The sequence below is a fragment of the Pyricularia oryzae genome, chromosome 5 (assembly GCF_000002495.2).
Source record: "Pyricularia oryzae 70-15 chromosome 5, whole genome shotgun sequence".
Lineage (NCBI taxonomy): Eukaryota > Fungi > Ascomycota > Sordariomycetes > Magnaporthales > Pyriculariaceae > Pyricularia > Pyricularia oryzae.
In genome coordinates, this window is record NC_017852.1 from 3343597 (window position 1) to 3358743 (window position 15147).

Consider the following 15147-nt stretch of genomic DNA (forward strand, 5'->3'; position numbering starts at 1 on the left):
CGACCTGGATTTTGCTCCGATCCGAGACTAAGCCATCTAGACTGCTTGACTGCTTGACTGCTTGACTGCCTAATCGATCATGGCCATAGCACAAGCCATCTGCTCTACCAGCAACGACATCCAAAATCATGGTCAGACAGACCTAACTAGCTTGCCGCGTTGCCGCTGTGCCGAAACTCAATTCACCAAACGGGGCCGCCACCCCCAGGGTGTTTTTCGTCAGAGCGTTCAAAACACACTGTTGGACTCCATGTCCATCTCCACGTGCTCCATTATCAACATCTTTCCCCCCCTGACAACCGTACACGCCAAGACCAACGTCAAGATGGCTGACAGCAAAAGTAAGAGCAGCAACATGTATCTGCTGCCTGGTATCTATTCATCCGCCATAGAGAGCAAACAAATCTGACACGGCAACGATGGGCATCGCTCCGTCGTGATGCTTTGTCTATTTGCTTTTCCCGCCCTTCGGGTCATCCGGATGGAGTAGACCAAGATTGATCTCGGCATCCATTCAAGCCCAAGTCTAGAGCCTAGATTTTTTTTTCTCCTGCCCTCCGCAACGGCTTGATCATGCCATCGCAAGCGGGCCCCATTACAGGATAGCTTTGTTTACTTACCTGCTTCTGTCCTAGGCTGATACTCGCTTGGTAGGCACTTGGCACACTCTTTGCGTTCCCGGGGCCGGGGCCATTGCCTCGAGAGAGAGGGAGAAAAAAAAAAAAAACAACCCCTGCGCCCCCCCATCACTACCGGGACTGTACACGGTCCGCCAAGCAGACGCTTACCATATGGAGCCGATCATGATGCCGCCGTATAAGGAAACCAACCTCGCTCCTGCTGCACATCTTTTTCTCGGCGTCCCTCTTTGCCCCTTTCTATCCGTCTGCTTTTCGTTTTCTTTATTTTTTTTTTCCGACGTCACAGCTCCCCTTTCCCTTCGTTGGCCGGCACCCATGTTGATTCGTTTCTTACGAGCTTACAGTGTGAGGCTTATCTAATTCATCTTCTCGGTTGGAGAAGCTGCAGTAGACGAGCTTGTTGCATACTGTTGGTTCACATTCCTTTTATTCTTTTTTTACCTTTACCTTCCTTTTTTCTCATCCCCTTCCAACCCTTTCATTCTTTGCAGTCACTGCCCATTGCTGCCTTCCATTCATTACGGAGCAGGTCTCATTCGTTTGCCAAAGACCTCCTATTTGATATTGTAGGCTTTGGTGTTTATTTTTTTTTCGTCGCGAGGGAAAGGATCGAAGAAAAAGAGAACAACAACCACTGCTCATCCAGAAGCAGTTGTCAGTCCTTACCCATTTTCACCCGTGATACCAACGAGTCTGCTCGTAGCAGACTACATACATAATGCTTCCCCGAGTCTCACTCGTCCTATTTGCCCTCTTGGCCACAGCGACTGCCTCGCCCGCACGAGCCGACAAGAGGAACCCGCCGCCGGCACCCGCACAGCCTGCCGAGTGCAAACCGACGACCATCACCGAGCACGTCACGCAGACGCAGCACGTCACCAAGGAGGTGAACCACACGCTCCCGCCGCAGACGGTCGAGAAGACGCTGCCTCCGAAGACTGTGGAAAAGACACTGCCCCCGAAGACGGTCGAGAAGACGGTTGAGAAGACGGTCCACGTCACCCAGACCGCCACCAAGACGCTCCCGCCGCAGACGGTTCACGTCACCCAGACTGCCACCAAGACGGTCCACGTGACGCAGACCGCCACGAAGGAGGTCACCAAGGTGCAGACGAAGGAGGTTACCAAGACACTGCCGCCTCAAACGGTGCACGTGACCCAGACCGCCATCAAGACGGTGGTCTCGACCAAGGTTGAAAAGAAGGAGGTCATCAAGACGCTTCCTCCGTCGACCGTCGTCTCGACCAAGGAGGTTGTCAAGACCCTGCCTCCCCAGACGGTGCACGTCACGCAAACGCAGACCAAGGTCCAGACTAAGGAGGTGGTCAAGACGGTCGTCCAGACCCAGACCAAGGAGGTGGTCAAGACGGTGCCCGTCACCCAGGTCAAGGAGAAGATCGTCACCCAGACCCGCGAGGTGCCCGTTACCAAGGTCCAGGAGAAGATTGTTACGCAAACCAAGGAGGTGGTCAAGTCGATCCCGGTTACCCAGGTCAAGGAGAAGATCGTCACCCAGACTCGCGATGTCGTCAAGACGGTTCACGTGACTCAGACCAAGGAGGTGGTCAAGACCGTCCCCGTTGTGCAGACCCAGGTCGTCAGCAAGGTCCTTACGCAGACCCAGACCCAGACCCGCGATGTTGTCAAGACCGTCCCGGTGGTCTCGACCCAGGTCAAGGAGGTGGTCAAGACGGTCACCTCTACCCAGCAGGGACAGCCGGTGCAGGTTACCAAGGAGGTCGTCCGCACCGTCACGCAGGCCGTCACTCACGCTGTGAGCCAGACCCAGACCCAGACCAAGGAGGTCGTTCGCACCGTTACCGAGTCCGCCCAGGTCGCCCCTGCGCCCATCGTCCCTCCCACCACTGTGACCAAGGAGATGATCCGCACCGTGACCCAGACTGGCGCACCGGTCACTGTTACGCAGACGCAAGCCGGCGCCCCTGTGACGGTTACTTACACTCAGGCCGGCGCTCCCGTCACTGTCACGCACGCAGTTACTCAGACGCAGGCCGGCGCTCCGGTCACTGTCACCTACACCCAGGCCGGCGCCCCCGTCACGGTTACGCAGACGCAAGCCGGTGCCCCTGTGACGGTCACCTATACCCAGGCCGGCGCCCCCGTCACGGTTACGCAGACGCAAGCCGGTGCCCCTGTGACGGTCACCTATACCCAGGCCGGCGCTCCCGTCACTGTCACGCACGCAGTTACTCAGACTCAAGCCGGCGCCCCTGTGACGGTCACCTACACCCAGGCCGGCGCTCCCGTCACGATCACGCAGGCCGTCACTCACGCCGTCACCGAGACCAAGGAGGTCATCAAGACCATCACCGAGTCTGCTCAGGTCGCCCCGGCACCGATTGCCCCTCCCCAGACTGTTACCAAGGAGGTCCCCGTCCACGTTACCGTCACCCACCAGGGCCAGGCCGTCGAGAAGACGGTCACCAAGGAGCTTGTCAAGACGGTCACCGAGTCCGCCCAGGTTGCTCCCGCCCCGGTTGCGCCCCCGGCGACCGTCACCAAGGAGGTCCCCGTCCACGTCACCGTCACCCACCAGGCCCCGGGCAGCGAGAAGACGGTCACCAAGGAGGTTCCCGTGCATGTGACCGTCACCCAGCACGGCCAGGCCGTCACCGTGACCTCGGTGCACCAGGTCGTCCACACCGTCACCCAGGGCGGCCAGAACCAGATCCACACCGTCGTTCACACCGTCCAGGTCCCCGTCGTCCACACCAGCGTCGTCACCCAGCACGTCCCCGCCCCGGCCCAGACCGTCACCGTCACCGTCGGGGCCAGCCACAGTGCTCCCCCGTCGCACGCCATGCCTCCTCCTCCTCCTCCCCCTCCCCACGTCGCGCCCCCCAAGGTCGTCATGCCGCCCCAGCACCAGGCACCCCCGGCGCCTCCTGCTCACATGCCGCCGCCCCCGGCCGCCGCACCACCTTCGCACATGCCTCCCCCCGCTGCTGCGCCGCCTTCGCACATGCCTCCTCCGGCCGCCGCACCGCCCGCCCATATGCCGCCGCCGCCGCCCGCTGCACACCCCATGCCGCCCCCGGCTGGGGCACCCATCATGCCGCACGAGCCAGCCTCGCCTGCCGCATCGTCGATGCCGCACGCTTCGGCAGCACCCTCCGCCGCTCCATCCTCGCCCGAGGCCGCACACTCCTCCGCCGCCGCACCGGCCGCGGAGCACACCCCCGCTCCGACAAAGAGGATGGCCCGGAGGTATTCGGCCTAAAGAGACTCTTTATTTGTTTTTCTTAATGTTGGTATACCCAAAGGGGGCTGTGAGGGGCAGTTTTATTTTTCGAAGCGGGAGGTGGTAGTTATGAAATAGAGAGGTTATAAAGGAAGAAAAAGAAATGACGGTATCTTGAGAAGAAAGAAGATTGCCTTTTTTTTTTTCTCTTTCCCTTATATTTAATGTACATATAATTGACCCAAGAACTCGGGAGTTTGAGGAGAACCACTTTTTTTTTGGCAGGGCCCACTACACATGTATCCAAGCAGCAATACTTTGCATGTATCCTTCCTCCGTCATCATCATCATCATCATCATCATCATCATCATACCTTTTTCGGCATCTTTGTTATTTCCTTTGTCATCTTCTATTCTTCTGCATCTTTTTTTTTTTTTTTTTGTTTTTACCATTAGCATGTGGTGCTTGGCACGAGCGGGGGTTAGGGGCTGAAGCATGTTATATCGTCTCGACATCAATTGTGAGAATATACTCCGTCGTAATACGTCTTTCCATGCTAGTGATTGGATCAGACACCACATGTTGTAGTTGCGTCTTTTGCGACTAGTTCTAGAATTAGTCAAAGTAACTGCATTTTGTTTCATCGGAATCCAACCCGCCAAACATGTTAGGCCCCTTTATACCTCCTATTCAGCGTTGTGTTGTCAATTTACCCCCCAGTTAAATCTGTATGAAGCATTGTGCCAATCACATCTCATTTCACTTGCAAGAACTTGCCCGATGCAGCAACGAACCGACAACACCCAATCCTTGATTGCACTCATGCCACCTACAGTACCCCGCACCTGCAGGAGCGTCCCTAATCACAAAACAATATTCTTTAGCCATTTTCCTCGGCCTGACTGGTAGCCAGCGCCCAAACATTTTCCTCCTTCAAGCAACAACTCATCTCAAAAAAAAAAAACAACCGGCTATCTGACGGTCCGTTTAATCCGCCCTCTTTTCCCAATCAAGGGGGCCCCCTTCTTAATCTACCAAATCTCCATCCCACGGGTAGGTGTGGGCGACTGGGGTAAGTACTAAAAAGGGCATCCTCGGCCCAAAAGTTGTCATTCCGGGGCTTGCGACGTCCTTCCTCCACGCGGGCAGGCAAGAAAGCCCGAGTCCCCGCCCAACAGGACAACGCCCCTGTAGCTCAAGGTCCCGGACGCATCGCCATCCTTGCGCTTCCTGCTACTGCTACGATTCCGACACCTTACTGATGCTGTCCATGTCAAACCCAGCGCCATCGTTTCTCTCGATGCAACTACACGCTTTGCGTGTTTTACCAAAACTTTTGCTTCGTTAGACAGGCCAAGACCTGAAAATAAATATCAAGACTGTACTGTTGTCCCTGGAAATTAATAAATAAGAACAAAAAAGCACCGATGCATAACCCGCTCAACCAAGTAATCCCGGAGTGTCTCCCATCGTAGGCACGGTCTGCACGTCGAAAATGTCGTTCCTCCAACCATCGCCACTCTGCTCCCTGATCCGGTCCTTGGCCCGCGCAGCCTCCTCGTTCCACAGCTTGACCAGGCTTCCCGGCGCATAGACGCCCTTGAACACACCCTTGCCGGGCTCCGTCACGCCGACGCGGACGTCCAGGTCCGGATCGTCCTCGGGCGCCAGCCTGGCTCCGACGGCCTTGACAAAGGTCCACAGGCTGTCTGGGTCCGCGACCCGCGTGGCGCGGAGCCGCTCGCGAGCAAACAGGAGCTCGCGGTTGGCAGCCTGGAGCGAGTCCGAGACGGCCGTGGCGATCTGCAGCTCCAGCGTCTTCTTCATCAGGGGCAGGATAAAGGGCTTCATGGCCCAGGCGCCCAGGGCGAACTTGCTCTTGCGCAGCGTGTAGTCGAGCTGGTGGATGACGACCCGCACCGACCTCAGCGTGAGCATCTTCTCCAGCCTCTCCTTGCCCACCTCCACCTCGATGTGCACGTCGATGCCGCGCTCGTCGAGGCTGAAAGACGCGATGCCCTCGTCCGAGAACCGCATCAGGCCAGAGTGCACGCGGAGCCAGAAGCCGACGTCTTTGGCTGCGATCGACAGCCCGTCGAGCTTGATGGTGACGATGGACTGGACGGCAGATGCCGTGCGGTTCAGGCGGGTTTTGCGTATCTCGAGGTCATTCTTGGTCTCGACGCGGAGTTTGTAGGGCAAGAAGGAGGACCCGTTGACCGTCCTGCCCGGCTCGAGGATCAGGTTTTCCAGGAGGAGATCCACATCCGGCGTCGAGACTTCAAGGCGCGGGATCGGCACGTACTGTATACCTTGCACCATCATTGGCACGAAGACGTTGATGCAGTCGGTGATTAGATCTGTGTTGACGTATTGGTTCTTGGGCGAGAGGAGCTTCAGGACCTTGCCTGCTGTCGTCAAAAGTCGAGAGACGTCGGCATCGCGGAGGACAGACTGTACAGTCGACTGCAGCTGTGCGAGAAGCGCGTCTACGTCGTCTCTGAGCGCTGATCGGGTAGCCAGCTGTTTCGACTGGCCGCGGAGCGTCTGGAAACGCTCCTCTGCATGTTCAAAAAAGGATGGGTCGGCGAGCAGCTCCTGCACAGCATTGCCAATCTGGCGGACTAGCTCGTCGAATTCGGGGTCGCTGCGTCCATGCTCATACACCACCTTGAAGCGCTTTTCCAGCTCGTCCCATTCCTTGGCGTCGCCAAAGGACCTGATCAGCGACCAAAAATTCCTGAGGGCTTTGTCCGTCTCTCTGTTGACGCTGACGTCCTCATCGGCAGCGCGAAGGGTGTCCTCAACGACATGAGAGTAGACTGTAGCGTATCGTTTTAAGAGTAGGGATAGTGTAGACACGGAATCCGAATAATCCGTGCGCTGGCGGAGGTTCGCCACGGTCCTGCGCAGACGATTCAGCAGGGCATCCTTCTCATCGCCCTGCAGGTGATCGACCAGGCTGTGTTGTGCTTCACCAACAACTTCAGTAGCTCCGTTGGCAACCGCTTTAGTCACCGATGCCACCTCGCTCTCCAGGTTCTCTTTGCTAGGCTTATCCTCGGATGATGCATTATCGTCTGACGCCGACGGCTTGCCATTCGTCTTGTCAAGCTCACTCTCCTTCTTCAAGGTCTGCTGCTCCTCAGCCGAAGGTTCGATCTGCTTGGCGACGTCCTTTGAAACGCTGGAAAGCTTCATCGCCGTGTCGCTAAAGACCTCCTTGCCGATGGTGCCCAGGTCGGACAAAAACATGCGAAAGTCAGAGTTGGTTAGCAGCAACGACCCCACGGTCTTGAGGCTGCTGTAGGCTATCACTTTGGTCAGCCAATTCTTTTCCCCCCGAGACGACAAGCCCCCCCAGCGATACAGAAAAATACTACTCACCAGCAGCCGTGTTGGCCCGCGCCTGCGCCCTACCCGCCCGCTCGACAATATCCTCCATGTCGACAGACATCCTCGCCTGCGAGAGGCACCATACAAAGTCCTGGATCTGGTCGTCCGCATTCTTGTGCTGCAGCAGCTCCATGAGGTGGCTGATGGTCTGCTTGGAATAGTGCAGCACGGCGCGCCCAGAGTCGCTCAGGTCGTCGTCGTCGGCCGGCGGATTCAGCAGCTCCGACGCCAAGAGCGTGCGGAGGTTGACAATTGCCTGGTCGTTGGACGGCATGTAGCCCTTGGTCAGCGCACGCAGCATCTGGTACGTGTGCAGTTTTTGGTGCAGGGCGGCCTGCATCGCCGTCTCGTCGTCATACTCGGGAAGAAGCGGCTGGCGCTCTGCCTCCTCCGAGGGCGCGCAGATGCCGCAGCAGGTGAGGATTTGGATGTCCATGGCTGGTGGTTGAACTTTTTGTATGGCTAAAAGTTCATTATTTCATTTCGGGCTATTTGTGTCGCTCTTTCTTTTTTTTTTTTGTCTTTTGAGCAATTCTGAATCTCGAGGGGATATCTTAATTATGTGTATCGACGTTGCGGACTGCCTGCATGCGTCTTACCAGTGCGTGACGCGTTGATGTTCACGGGCCACTGAACGATGACGTCGATATTTTGAACGGCGACCTAAAACCGCATAAACACATGCTAGCTGACAATCAAGTTTGGAGTAGGTACGGTACCTATCCAAAGTAGGAGGTAAATACGCTACAGATGTCACTTTTAATGACTGGAATAGAACCGAAAAAATGACGCAGGATTTTTCACACTACTGAATGTATATTTTTCTTCAAGAGAACCCTCCAGCAAAAAAGACTTCCAAGCTGATCATTCGGTCAAATTGTCGATGTTGCAGCAACAGTCACGTGCACACTCTTTCCCATCTACCCTTGGATGAATGCACTCGTGGGCCTATTGTAGAATGGAGAAATATTCTAATTTACCCTGCACCTACACGTAAATTCTGAAGCCACAGTAAATACGTAGCTCGCCCTTGTCCCTGTTTATAGCATCTTGTCAGGTGATTCAAAGATTTTTGTCCGCCGGATTACGGAATTCAAGGTTGTTCATCACACACAATAAAAGAAATTTAATTTTTTAAATTCCCGATAAAAGCCGACGAGAGGCTAAGATTTCCGGGCGGTGCTGGCGATCTTCTGTGTAATAACCCGTATCGTACAGAAACAGGGCTACAGTTTAATTATTGAATGAATAGATGCATTTAAAAACCTAGAACTAAAAGCCAAGGTAGGAAATAGTAGAAAGAAGAAGGGGCGAAGTGCCTCGCGCCCGATCGCGTCAGAAATGCATGTTATGCGTTCAGCCCGAACCCGTGTGGGGCTGTCATGACATGGCGGCCGCGCCACCACAGAGCCATCCTTTTGACGTTGGAATATTTATTATATATCCGGTGTGCATAATTGGGCACACACTAATAAATACAAAACCGAAAACATTCCTTACTAGAGTACCCTCTTGAATCTCGCATTACTTTGGACTCCTAATCCTGTCCGTTACCCGGAGAACTGTCAAACTCAAACCCTGGCCAACACTCCCTCGCGCCCCGCACAACCCTCATATTAAACATATGCCACCAGATTGGGCAAGGCTCGTGAGGGGGGAGGACTACGACGTCTTGACGTATGGCCAGGACACTACGTTTTGTGGAGGGACACCTACGGGTCACTGTCCTCTAATGTGAGGGCAAAATGTGCACAACAAGTCTCGCCATTCAGAGAAATAGCAAATTCCAATCAAAGATTTAGACAAAAAATTCAAAAGCCTTTGAATGCGGGAAAACGCTCCAGGTTACCCCTTTCGAACCGTTCCCCTCCCAAGCACTAACAATGGTGATAGGGTAAAATTCCTCCAATGACACATTTGTTTGGTGGTGTGGGCCCTATAGTTATTGCTGGCTTTGGTAATAGTTTTTGAAAAAAAAAAAAAAAAAAAAAAATTAAGGTACTTGTAGCTTCCCGCGAACAGTCAAGTTTGTGAAAGCCCACGCATCAACGTACGGTGGTTTTCGCACGATGCCATAGTAATACTGGCGTGTTGCAGCCCTGCCAGGTAGGCTAAGCCACCAAAAGTTACATGATATCCCGGTAGATCCCTGGTCTACCACGGTGGCAGGCGAAAAAAAACACCCCTTGTCGCCGTATATGTGTGCGTGGGCCTTTGTTAGTTTAACTTTTTACGGGAACCATCAAGTACCCCAATGACTTTTTTGTTCAAAACTATTACCAAAATCGGCAAAACCCACAAAGCCCACACCAGCGGACACTGTATAGGGGGAGTAGTATTTTTACCCATGCCATTATAGTAAAGTGAGTGAACAGAGCCCATTCTTCTCCAGGTTTTGGGTGGATAACGTACGGAACGGAGCGCTAGTTACGGAGCGGGGAGAATGGGAGCACAGAGTCAAGCTCCGACAAGTAGCCAGACTGTTCAGTTAGGGTTTGATTATGGATAGAACGAAAAGAATATAAATACAGACAGGTGCGGCGATGTCGTCCCATATTCCACTTTGACGTACAAACCAAACTTGGCTTGAAGAAACAAGCAGCTTCATCATAATTTTTTTTATTTTTTTTTTGTTACTTGTTTGATTTCCCATTCCAATTTTCAACTCTGTTCTGTAAGCCGAGTCTTCCGCGCTCTACTATGTCCATCCCACAGGCTTTGGGGTTAGGGGTCCTTTTGGTAAGTCGATTTGGGTACTCGGTCGTGGACTTGTAGCGCCAACTCGGCTAACTCGCTATCCTACAGGTCCTCGGCTACCTTGCTTCAGTGGCCATCTACCGACTGTACTTTCACCCGCTGGCCAAGTTGCCAGGCCCTCGCCTCTACGCCATAACGAGTCTGCCTTTTCTGGTCAGGGACAAGATTCTAGGCACCTGGGTCATGAGCACGACGGAGCTGCATGCCAAGTATGGACGCATGGTGAGATTCGCCCCGGACCGCGTCTCAGTGGATGGTTCGATTGGATGGTCCGACATCTACCAGCGCCGTCCCAACCTGCCCGAATTTGACAAGGACATCAGGACGTATCAAGTCGGCAGACTGGGTCTTCTCCCGGCCCTGCGCGACGACCATCGGCGCCAGCGAAGGACCGTGGCCCGCGCCTTTTCTGTGACGGCCTTGAAGGAGCAGGAAACCTATGTCCAGACTCACTTGGACTTCTTCATCGGTCGGATGCACGAATTCGCGGCCAAAGACGCCGATGTCGACATTTCAAACTGGCTCAACTACTTGACGTTTGACATTGTTGGCGATTTGGCCTTGGGCGAGCCGTTCGGATGCATGGCAAACGGCGGATACCACCCCTTTGTGTCCATGATCTTCGACACCGCCAAGGCAAACGCCATGGGGAACTTCATGGACAACTTCAAATTCCTCTCGCCTCTGGTCAAGCTGATGGGCAAGAAAGAGCTCCGGCGCAACATGGCGATCATCGAGATGGCCGCCGCGACCACCGAGAAGCGCATTGCCCTGGGGCCCGACGCCCGCAAGGACTTCATGACATATCTCCTTCGCAAGAGCAAGGACGGTGAGGGTCTGACGCACCCCGAGATACTCACCAACTCGAGAGTTTTGATCGTCGCCGGCAGCGAGACCACAGCCACGGCGCTCTGTGGCCTCATTTTCTACCTATCCCGCACCCCTCAAGCCTACCGGCGCCTTGTGGAAGAGATCCGCTCTTTTACTTCGGAAGACCAGATCACCATGCAAACCCTCGAAGGCTTGCCGTACCTCAACGCCTGTCTCGAGGAGATCCTGCGCATATACCCACCTGCTGCCGACACGCCTCCCCGCATATCGCCTGGAGCCGAGGTTGGCGGATACTATATTCCAGAAGGAGTAAGTCTTTTTTTTTTCTTTTTTTTTTCTCGTCTTTCTTCACCCTACCTCTTCTCTCTAGGCATCCAGACGCTAACCAGATACCAATCTAGACCGTCGTATCCATCTACCAATGGGCTACGCACCACAACCCGGACAACTTTGTCAACCCTCTCACTTTTGCCCCCGAGCGTTGGTTGCCTCGAAGCAATCCTTTCTACGAAAGCATCTACGACAAAGATAACAAGGCCGCGTTCCGGCCATTTGCGGTTGGTCCCCGGGACTGCGTCGGAAAGAACCTCGCCTATTCCGAGATGCGCTTAGTTATCTCGCGGCTGCTGTGGAACTTTGACGTTACCCTCGTCCCGGGACAGGACGACTGGATGAAGCGACAGAAGGTCTTCCTGCTGATTGAGAAGGATGACCTGTTCGTCAAGCTGAAGCCCGTGAAACGTTCATAGTATAGTTGACCAGCTGCGTTTGCCGTCAATCTTTGGGCTTCCCCAAAAAAACGCTGCATTGGAGGTTCGCGTTAGCTGTGTCCGGTGTGTTATATAACGTACCGCACATCTTTGGTATGGCAATCTCAGTGCAAGCGGCAATTCAGGCTCCTGGGTACTAAATGCAACAGCGAAGAACGAGGCGGCTATCTAACATTTGTTTTACATGGCTACTGGATTTCGTGTTTCATCACATACGGCCATACGCACTGGGGGATCTTGTCCGCTTACCCCCTAGTCTAGTTAGATCTGTGAGGCAGGACAGGCTCGGAGTTGAACGAATGGAAAGAGAGCCAGCGGGGTTCGGGTTTGACCCAAATTATGGCTAATATATATTTCTTACGTGACTAATGAATATTTCTTATGTAGCAAATCATGACAACCTCTTTTTTCCGGCAATATACTGAGTACCGTATTATATTATGTTCTACATTATTGGTTCCCCTCAATTTTAAAGTTAACCCCCGCGTCAGTCTCGGACCCGAGAACAGTATGCTTACCACGGTATCAGGCGAAAAAAAAACTCCCACCTTTGTCGCCGTATATGTATGCGTGGGCCTTTATTAACTCGACTGTTCGCGGGAACGATCAAATACCCAAATTATTTCTTTGGTTCAAAACTACCTATTAACAAAGTCGGCAAAGTCCACAAAGTCCATACCAGCGGTTATTGTACAGGGGTATTGAAATTTGCCTTTACCACTATAGTAGTTTGAGGGTCGCGGCTTTTATATATTGACTTTCCCAAAAAAAAAAAAGAAAAAAAAAAAAAAAAAAAAAAAAAAAAACAAGGAAAATAAAATAAAAAAGCAGGCCGAATTCCTTGCCGCTGACACCGATATCCGCACCATTGGGTGTTGTTAGTGGCGCTGATTGATGTGCCCAGCAGCTACATGCTTTGATGTGTACACCATGTATGTGGGTCAAAAATAGGATCAGAACCTCAAAGTATGTTGGAACAGTATACGCATGGCCAGCCTCCGGTTTCCGTAGCGAGCGACGGGTTTCGGATTTGAGGAAGGATACCGATCCGGATAAGGCAGTGTCAAAACTACCCATTACACTCGGCATTCCTTTTTGTCATGCTGCCTGTAGCGACCTTTTTTTCCCAATTTTGCATTGCATGTCTTCTGCACTCATATGCTGGCTCGAAATGGCGAATGAAACGTTCTCTGCCATATCCCAGCCTGGGGCTTTTCCAGGCTTGGGCGCTCAGACGTCCGCCTGGGCGTCGTACGTAGTCGCGGCCTTGCTCTTGGCCTCTTTGGCTTACAGCAGGCGCGACAAGTATCGAGGTGTACCCGACGTGACTCCGTCTCGGCCCTTTGAGCTGACCGACTCGAGAAAACGAAAGGAATTCTTGGCAAAATCCCGCGAGATTCTGGCTCAAGGCAGCAAAAGGTATGGAGACCAACCATACAAAGTGACGGCGGAGATGGGCCAAATACTCGTCCTACCACCGCAGTACGTCGCCGAGCTCAAGAACAACCCTGCTCTGGATTTAACAGCGTTTGTTCAAAAAGTATGTATTGACTGCGTCGTTGAATCTACCGTCTTGAGTTGTTTTCTCTATTTTTCATTTTTTTTTCTGTCTCTTTCTCTCTGTCTCTCTCTCTCTCTTTCTTGTTTGGCTGACTTGCGCACTCACTAAAAACAGATTCTGGTCCATGCGTACCTTCCAGGCTTTGAGCCGTTTGGGGCTGCCGAGGCGACGGTGAAAATTATCCCCAAATACGTAAACAAGAAATTGGGCAAGTCCAAGTCGCCCATCAGGCTGCTCTGCTTACTTGAACAGAAACAAATACTGACCCTGATTAGAAAAATTTACCGCGCCTTTATCTGAAGAAATCAGTCTGGCCCTGTCGGATATTTTTACCGATTCCAAAGGTTAGTAATGGAATGGTCCGCTTGCGCAAAACTCAGAAGAAAAAGAAAAAGAAAAGAGAAAAAAAAAACCATCCCTTTCCTTGTACTAAGACGCTGCAGACTGGACTGAAATCGACGCCTTCAGCATACTGCGCCTCGCTTCGCGCATGTCCTCGCGGATATTCATGGGCAAAGATATATGCAAAGATCCAGTCTGGTTCAAAGCCTTGCTCGACTACATCTCGGACATTGGCGCTCAGCGCAACATCATCTCTGGTTGGCCGCTGTCTCTGCGCCCGATTATCTACCGCTTGGTGCCGGCTTCTTTCAGGATCAAGAGGAAACTTCAAAAGTGCCGTGATGTCTTGAAACCCCATCTTGAAAGACGGGCTGCCATCATCAAAGATGCTCTGGCTCGCGGCGAGCCCAATCCGTTTGATGATTCGATCCAGTGGTACGAAAACGAAGTCGGCGACGGTGAAAAAGATCACGCCGTGTTCCAGATTGGCATCTTCTTGGTTGCTATTCCCAACACGGCCGACACTTTGATGCAAACCCTTCACCACCTCGCTCTCAATCCGGAATACATATCTGTCATGCGGGAGGAGGTCATCAGGGTGATTGGCACGCATGGTTTGAACAAGGCAGCTTTGCAAAAACTCGACTTCATGGACAGCTGCCTCAAAGAGTCGGTGAGATTAAGACCTGTGTTAACCTGTAAGCATTTTTTCTTCTCTTTTTTTTTGTTTTGTTTTCTTCCTCGGAGACTTTGCAGGCTAAAAAAATCCAACCTAAATTTCTCAATTCAAGTATACTTCCAAAGAATGGCCCTCCAGGACGTAACAATGAGCAATGGATTCACCATCAAAAAGGGAACCGTGCTTGGCATGGACGGCACAAGAATGATGATGGACGAAGACATATATCCAGAACCGGAACGCTACAACCCCCGTCGCTTCATGGAGATGCGTAAGCTGCCGTCCGGAGCGTCCAAGGCACCCATGGTTACCGTCACCCCCGACCACCACGCCTTTGGCCACGGCATCCACTCGTGCCCGGGACGCTTCTTTGTCACCACCGCGCTCAAGATCGCCCTGGCGCACATGGTTCTGAAGTACGACTGGAAGGTCGCCGAGGGCTACGAGGACGCGAAGCCCAGGGTCATGGGGATGAGATACCTTGCCTCTAATGTCAAACTGCAGGTCCGTCGGAGGAAGGAGGAGTTGGATTTGGATTCGCTGGCTGCCCAAACTAAGTGACTGACTCGCTGCCAACCCCGTCGGCCTTGGGTGCTGTGGGGGACTCATGGATTGCTCTGAGCTTGTTTGACAGCTTGGGTATGTCGGGTGTGATGCTGTTAGGGCGGGGGTTGATAGCGATGTTCGCACGGCCTTTGTTGTAGACTACAATATTCAGTCTACCGGTAGTATCGTCTTGAATGGCTGTTTACGTCCGCTGCGTATGCATCACAGCTTGTCATTCTGATGGAGCTCGTAGAGCTGTCCCCAGCCTTGACCAGGTCCGCACGCGCTTTCTCCGCTGTTTTTGCCTTCTAGCTCGCCTTCTCGTACACGGTTGGCATCAGTCCGAGGGCAAGAGTTTTGGCGATCCTCAAAGGCGTCGCTTTGGGGAATGCAAAAGAAGTCCAGCCATATCGGCGTATCA

General features: G+C 53.1%; 5 protein-coding genes across 5 annotated transcripts; 3 read left to right on the forward strand and 2 right to left on the reverse strand.

The window, feature by feature from the left end:
- Positions 1-142: 142 nt before the first annotated feature.
- On the reverse strand, positions 143-958 carry MGG_17481 (uncharacterized protein; the record flags this gene model as incomplete). Its single annotated transcript, XM_003718739.1, has 3 exons — positions 143-375; positions 621-697; positions 789-958. The coding sequence occupies 3 exons, from the start codon at positions 956-958 to the stop codon at positions 143-145; spliced, it is 480 nt and encodes a 159-aa protein (XP_003718787.1).
- Positions 898-3882, forward strand: MGG_11605 (uncharacterized protein; the record flags this gene model as incomplete). Its single annotated transcript, XM_003718740.1, has 2 exons — positions 898-2607; positions 2818-3882. The coding sequence occupies exons 1-2, from the start codon at positions 1360-1362 to the stop codon at positions 3880-3882; spliced, it is 2313 nt and encodes a 770-aa protein (XP_003718788.1). The 5' UTR covers positions 898-1359.
- A 1320-nt stretch (positions 3883-5202) lies between these two features.
- On the reverse strand, positions 5203-8039 carry MGG_00302 (uncharacterized protein). Its single transcript, XM_003718741.1, has 2 exons — positions 7232-8039; positions 5203-7155 (listed from the first exon to the last, which is right to left on the reverse strand). Exons 1-2 carry the CDS (start codon positions 7674-7676, stop codon positions 5285-5287), a joined length of 2316 nt encoding a protein of 771 aa, XP_003718789.1. The 5' UTR covers positions 7677-8039; the 3' UTR covers positions 5203-5284.
- A 1901-nt stretch (positions 8040-9940) lies between these two features.
- On the forward strand, positions 9941-11577 carry MGG_00301 (isotrichodermin C-15 hydroxylase; the record flags this gene model as incomplete). The annotated part of the gene is made up of 3 exons (XM_003718742.1): positions 9941-9979; positions 10046-11137; positions 11230-11577. 3 exons carry the CDS (start codon positions 9941-9943, stop codon positions 11575-11577), a joined length of 1479 nt encoding a protein of 492 aa, XP_003718790.1.
- Positions 11578-12769: 1192 nt separating this feature from the next.
- On the forward strand, positions 12770-14741 carry MGG_00300 (ent-kaurene oxidase; the record flags this gene model as incomplete). Its single annotated transcript, XM_003718743.1, has 5 exons — positions 12770-13138; positions 13274-13371; positions 13469-13503; positions 13603-14199; positions 14293-14741. The coding sequence occupies 5 exons, from the start codon at positions 12770-12772 to the stop codon at positions 14739-14741; spliced, it is 1548 nt and encodes a 515-aa protein (XP_003718791.1).
- Between the last annotated feature and the right edge of the window lie 406 nt (positions 14742-15147).

Coding starts and splice junctions, on each gene's coding strand:
- MGG_00302 (XM_003718741.1), bottom strand. CDS start 7,676: ATGGACATCCAAATCCTCACCTGCTGCGGCATCTGCGCGCCCTCGGAG. Junction 7,156..7,231: donor GCGGGCCAACACGGCTGCTG/GTGAGTAGTATT, acceptor CCAAAGTGATAG/CCTACAGCAGCCTCAAGACC.